Here is a 6,592-nt window from a genome sequence, read left to right on the forward strand (position 1 = left end):
TTATTGGCCCTTACTTTTTTGACGGCAATGTAAATCAACATAATTTTTTAGAATTATTGAAAGACCATTTAACTGGCTTGCTGAAGATGTTGATTTGGAAACAAGACGAAGAATGTGGATACAATTAGATGGTGCAACACCGCATTTTGCACGAATTGTAAGAACATTTTTGAACAAACAATACCCAAACCGGTGGATTGGACGCAGAGGTCCCATTGCATGGCTTTCTAACTCACCTGACCTAACTTCACCTGATTTTTATCTTTGGGGATTTCTGAAAAACGTTTGTTTTGAACAGCAGCCAACAACAAGACAAGATATAATGGAGCGCATAAGAAGAACTTGTGCATCAATTCCAAGAAATGTCCTGCTTTCCACTGTAGCACATTTTTTGCAAAAATGTCAATTGTGCATTGAAGCGAATGATGCTCAGTTTGGGCACTTACTTAATGGCTAAGTTAACGTCGTTGTTTCTGGGTAGCGCAAAAAATAGGAAGTTAGCGCACTTAACATGTGAGATTTAATTGTTTCAAGAAAAATAAGCGACTAAACCTGCTGGTAAATATGGTTTCTAGGTAATGAGTGAGTTAAGGGATACGTAGGTTAGCTCGCTTGTGGTGTAGAATCAAATAATCTTAAGAAAAATAAGCGACTAAACTCGCTGTTCCCAGGATCTAGTGGGTAGGACTACTTGCGATTTGGTAGAGGTGGTTTCTTGTAGGCATTGGGTGAATTATCAAAGGTTTTGCTTACAAAATAACTCTGACCTTAACACAACCTTCAGAATCGAGTCAAAGGTCAAAGTAATAATTGGTACCAGGACATAATCCTTTCCATCCCGTGCAACTTTTGTCGGAAATGTTTGGCTGTTTTTAAACTCTAAACACCTATTTTTCAACATTTTTAGCAAATATGGCCTTTATCTGACCTGGCCGTGACCTTGAAAGATTCAAAAATATTTTTTTTTAGTGTAAAGTTTCTCGCTCTTTTTAAATCCGGGATCAAAAGAACATGTTTCCGTTTACACCTTCTGTTTTTAACCTCTAAATATCCGTTTTTCAACATTTTTGGAAAATTTGACCTTTATTTGACCTTGCTGTGACCTTGAATAAATCAAAAATGGACATTTTAAGAGTGAAATTTCCCGCCCTTTTCAAATCCAGGGTCAAAAGTAGATGTTCCCATTTAAAAAAATCACTTTGACCTTGAAATGACCTTGAAAATGAGGTTCAAAGTCATGGCCATTGATACCATTAGTTGACCCCCTTTGCCCTCTACAACTTTTGTCTAAAACATTTTGTTGTATCTCGCCAACATTCCGAGATATTTTCCATTATAGATTAAAATGGTCCACCCTGTATATGTATATATTAATAGACTTGTCACTTTCCCTTAACTTCTCTTACATTGAATCAAATTTGAGTGCAAAAATTTATTGTGTTCCAACAATTACAATTTCATATATTTGTGTACATTTATGTAGCTTGAAAATTAATCGGCAGCTTCTTAATTACAATAACAATGAGAATAAGGAAACAGTAGAGAAAACAAACATCGACACGCTATTTGACGATATTGTTGTATCAACGCCGAACATTCAGACACATGCTGCTGCTGCTTCAGAGAATAGCAAGTCGAATAGGAAAGAAATAAATTTGACTTATCGAAACACAGATGGTATACTGATACCAGAGGTCGGGGATAAGGATTTATTGAACATTGCAGATGATGTGTCAANATATGTATCAAATGTAACAAATAACGAGGAAGTCTCACTAAGTACTAGTAAGTTTAATTTCTCTAAATATTATATGCGTCATTCATATAATAATCATGAACATATGATATTTCATTTTAGTATTTGATACATTGAAAGATATTCAAGAACGATTGAAACGAATAGAAAAAAATCAACTACGCATACTAGAAGCGAAGACATCAGAAAATTCTATATCAAAATTCACACTGGATAAACTGTACATCATGGTAAAAAACTTACACGATAATCGGTCTATTGTTAAAGACACAGGTTCAAAGCCGACAACTGACTGCGAAGAGCCAAATGAATTGGAAAGAAAATTCATTTTTCCATTAAATACAGTTTCTGATGTTCTGGCATTTAACTTAGCACTCAGTGATAAAGATCCAAGCTACAAGAAATATTTGGTAACTATGTATTTATATTCATTTACTTTTCCTACTGNTTTTATATGTTATTATTGCCTATTTTAATAAGCAATAAGCTAAATAAAATAAACTATATGAATAAGCAAAAAAACGCGCAATAAGTGCATAATATTCATTGTAATCTAAGTTAGTTTCAAGACCATTTGCTTTTTTACTATCTATATGCGACACCGAGTATGAGTACAAATAATATGTAATAATTAACTCAGTTTGCATTAAATATTATAGACTTATTTTTTACGACTGTATTATTACCTACTAAAATGTACAATGTAATATGACTTCTGACATCGCATNTCAAATTTGTGTTAGAAGCCGAGTCAACCTAACTAGGGATTTTTCGTAAAGACAGCGACTCTGACATATATTTAAAATGCGAAGAATGTTATTANATTTTATTATGCATAAAAACCCTATAATAGACAATAATGAATTATGACAACATTTCTCGCGTCTCAAATGTATGTCAGAGTCATTGTCTTTACGAAGGTTTGTTTATGCCAGTTCGACTCCGCTTCTGGCACATATTTGAANTGCGACGTCAGAAGTCACATTATTGTCGTATTTTAGTCAATAAAATATACTTATACACACAAAAAATAAGTCTAGAATATTCAATGCAACTTGAGTTAATTATCACAAATTATTAGTATTCGGTGTCTTATACGGATAGTAAGCAAATAGTTACGAAACAAATTTGGGTAACAATAGATGTTATGAACTTACTTTTTGTTTGTGAATGTATTTAATTATAGACTACTAATTCCTAACATATTTTTATATAANATGTAATTTATTATTATATTGTTGCGTTCGCGGCGCAAGATCCGACTCCGTAACTGAGCCGCGCGATTCGCGTAACCGTCCGCGGAAATGAGAAGGTACGCGGCTTTTCGTCAAACACACTTTATTACAACAGAATACAAGGAAAGAACAGCTCGTTATACAAATCGCCGAAACGCGCCGTGACAGCTTCGTATCTCTCTTGAACTTCTTTCGTAACAAACTCCGTTGCTACCCGAACAAAAACATCCAAGCAATCGATCGTTCGACAAACATCTTCTTATACCGCGTGGACGACACGCGCCGCATCTCGCAACAATATTTTTAGCTTAATACTTTTCAAAAAATTGGCGGCACAGAAGGGATGNAAGACGGAAAAATCGTCGCTAAAAATTTATTAGCCATTCTTTTTACAAAAGAAGTGTTGACGAAGTTTTCATGGACAGGAATTTCTAGGACCGAGGGTGTAAAGAAGGAAGCGTTTCAATCGTGCCACGGAATCATTAATTTCTTTGCGGAAATTGTTGGACTTGCAGATTCGCGGTGGAATGTTACAAAAAACGATGATTTATTTAAGAAGCATATTTTAAAACATGCTAAGCAAATCAATGATGCTGCCAAAAAAAAGAAATCACCTAATACAAGAAACGAGAGAACTGATGAGGTACCAAATGTTGCCGATGCAATTGTGGATAACAGAAATGTAATGCAGAATAATGAAATTATCGACAAGGATAATGGTAATGCAGAAAGAGAGGGAGAAGATAAAAATAATAATTAAATTATTTTATAGTTAAATGTGTCATATCTTTTTTACACTTTATTTGTTTTGTACCACGTAGCTTTAAGACGTTCATGTATATCTCACATATTTAAATAAATAACGTGCAATTGAAAACTCCTTTATTACAATTTTACATTAAATATTACAATAAATTACATTTTTAATTCGATGTCTAACGTATTAATTAACGGAATAAAAATAAATTCGTTGTGATATGGAATACAAAACAACTTACATTTTATTTCGCTTAACGAATATAATTTCGCGTCATGGACATCGCATATGTATTTTGTATGCCCTTCAGAAATTTTTTTAGGTATGCCTTTTGAAGCAAAAATATTCAATCGAGATGATGCAAAAGGTTTTGTAAAAAAATNGTTTTTGCTTTTAAGACTAACACCATAGACGTAAATTCTATTTTTAAAATAAGTTGCATTTCTCATCAATACAATCTCTCCATTGTTTGTCATGAAATATCTATTTTTATTATCGCTACATAAAACAAAATTATTTGCTAAATTCAACTGCTTATAAACGTTTCTACACGTTGGCACGTCATGTATATCATTAATAATATTATTTGCGACACATGTTATAATTACTTGTACTTGTTGACCGATTAATTTTTGACAATTCAAGAATTTGTCGACTAATTTGACTGAGTGGCAGATTACCACTACGAACTAATCTTTTTATGTGTCCGAGATAATTTTCGAACGGATGAGCTGATTCCAGATAAAGGACCAAACTTTTTTACGTCATCTATCACATGACAAATGTTATGAACATTGCTGCTTATAAAATCTTTTCCGTAGATGTCAACAAATTTCTCAATATAATCGTTTAATAAAGTTTCAGCAATACTTAAATACTTAAAATAATAATTACATGAAAGAATTGTAACTGCGCTACTCTGAGGTATAAAAAATGTTCATAAATTTCTGATGATAATACATTTTTTAAAACTACGGGACCAAGATATAACAAAAAAATTCGATATTCCGCACCTTTCCAAAATTTCAGATGTTTCAGCGAACGTATAGCTCGAGGAATATCCATCGGTTTTGTTTCATTACATGCTTTTAGCATTTCTGATAATTCATCGACTTGAGTCTTTGATAACTTTGTTCGGAAATTATAACTTCCTTCACGCCATCCATATAAACACCTACGCATGATACCTGTACACATATATTTTATTATGTCAAGAAAAATAAAAAAAAAAGTTGAAGAGACCAGGACAATAATATAAAATTAAAAGCATACCTAAATCAAATAGATGTAACGAGTCCGCGACTACAAAGTCTTCGACCATATCGATCGGTAAAGCTGTTAAAGGCGTGTCTTCTTTGTGATGATCTTCGTCTGTTTTGTTGCGAAAACATTCATTAGTCCTTCGAGGACAATCAAATCTTGGGTAGCTCATGTGACGTCCCTTCTTATCCCATTCTCCAACCACTGTACATTTAATACAACTCCCATATTCGGCATTACAAGTCGGTTCCTATATTGAATAATATACATAATGCATTTTTTAAAATAATACGCATTATAGTTCATGAAACGTATTTATCACATATTAAATATTATTTAAACATTATTTAATTTAGTACCTTTTATATAACTTCTTGCTTGTGTATCGCAAATAAAGCACTTTATTTTGACAATCACTTTGTATCCATTTATAAATATTCCATCTCTAAGAATTTCATTTAATTCATTCACAAACTGTTCAAAGTACAACTGAAGTGGAGGCTTGCTTTCACCGTAATAAACTGCTACAACTATTGGTTGTAAATTAAAATTTTCAACGATGATTGATATAGGCCAAAATTGATATAACGAACTATTGAACGGTGATATCCTATCTATGTTGATAAGTAATCTAATACTTCTTGGCTGTTGAATACTGCAATTTGACAGCGCTGATAGTAAATTGTTTTTGATACCATTGTACCAAAATTTTCCTGATCCCATCTCTGCAATTGCTGTTATGCTAGGAGTTTTTAAAAGAGTTCTACNGTCCTTTGGCAGATCCGTCATGCCATGACTTCTCAATATTTTTAACAAATCAGTAAGTGATGCTAATGTCAATGAATGTGAGATTGCCCAATTACGAAGTTTGGTTATCAGTGCCACTTTATCTTCTATTGCATTTTCTTCGTTTCGGTCGAACTCATCTCCAGGAATGACATCAAATTCCAACAACTCGTCACGAGTTAACGGCGAATTACACATGTCATTTACAGAGACGTCTAAATGTTGTGATACCGCAATTATGTTTTCACTTACACTATCATTATTAATTGTTCTTGCAACATCATTACTAATGAAAGCAGTTATTGTTGTATTATTTACACTAGTTCCACTGTTTTTTTGGCATGTCTATAAAAACTTGTCGTTAAACGGTACGGTTTATAATTGTTTTTTTTTGACATCTTTACTTTTAAAGCAGCAAGAATAAACAGAATGAAATATGCACGTTGTCGAAAGATGCAGCTATTAAAAGTTTTATTCAGTAGTTATAAGTTAGGTTATTGAGAGGTTGTTGATTTCTAGACGCTTAGTCAATCACTAACTTTGAGGACAATTTTGCTGATCATTTTGACTTACTCTCAGTCCAAATTTCCTAATAGGGTATTTTCCGTGGTAATCTCGACTTTAAGATTATAGCTCCCACCACGATCCACGATCGTTGTTACGTGCCGCGATCCCTCGCCGCTCAAGTTAGGATTTTATCTACTTCTTTTGTTGACACATGTGACCCGCCGAAATCCTACGCTAATAAACACAGCCCGATAAACTTCCTCTCCTTACAAACTCTCTCCCTAAATTCCT

The 6,592-nt window shown here is 33.3% G+C and overlaps 1 protein-coding gene across 1 annotated transcript; it reads left to right on the forward strand.

Moving 5' to 3' along the window:
• Window positions 1–425: 425 nt before the first annotated feature.
• LOC109863086 lies at window positions 426–4,159 on the forward strand. The gene is made up of 5 exons (XM_020443266.1): window positions 426–496; window positions 1,484–1,785; window positions 1,859–2,166; window positions 3,299–3,710; window positions 4,071–4,159. The coding sequence occupies exons 1-5, from the start codon at window positions 426–428 to the stop codon at window positions 4,157–4,159; spliced, it is 1,182 nt and encodes a 393-aa protein (XP_020298855.1).
• Window positions 4,160–6,592: the final 2,433 nt, after the last annotated feature.

Source organism: Pseudomyrmex gracilis, unplaced genomic scaffold (assembly GCF_002006095.1).
Source record: "Pseudomyrmex gracilis isolate BER0280 unplaced genomic scaffold, ASM200609v1 scaffold_3105, whole genome shotgun sequence".
Taxonomy (NCBI): domain Eukaryota; kingdom Metazoa; phylum Arthropoda; class Insecta; order Hymenoptera; family Formicidae; genus Pseudomyrmex; species Pseudomyrmex gracilis.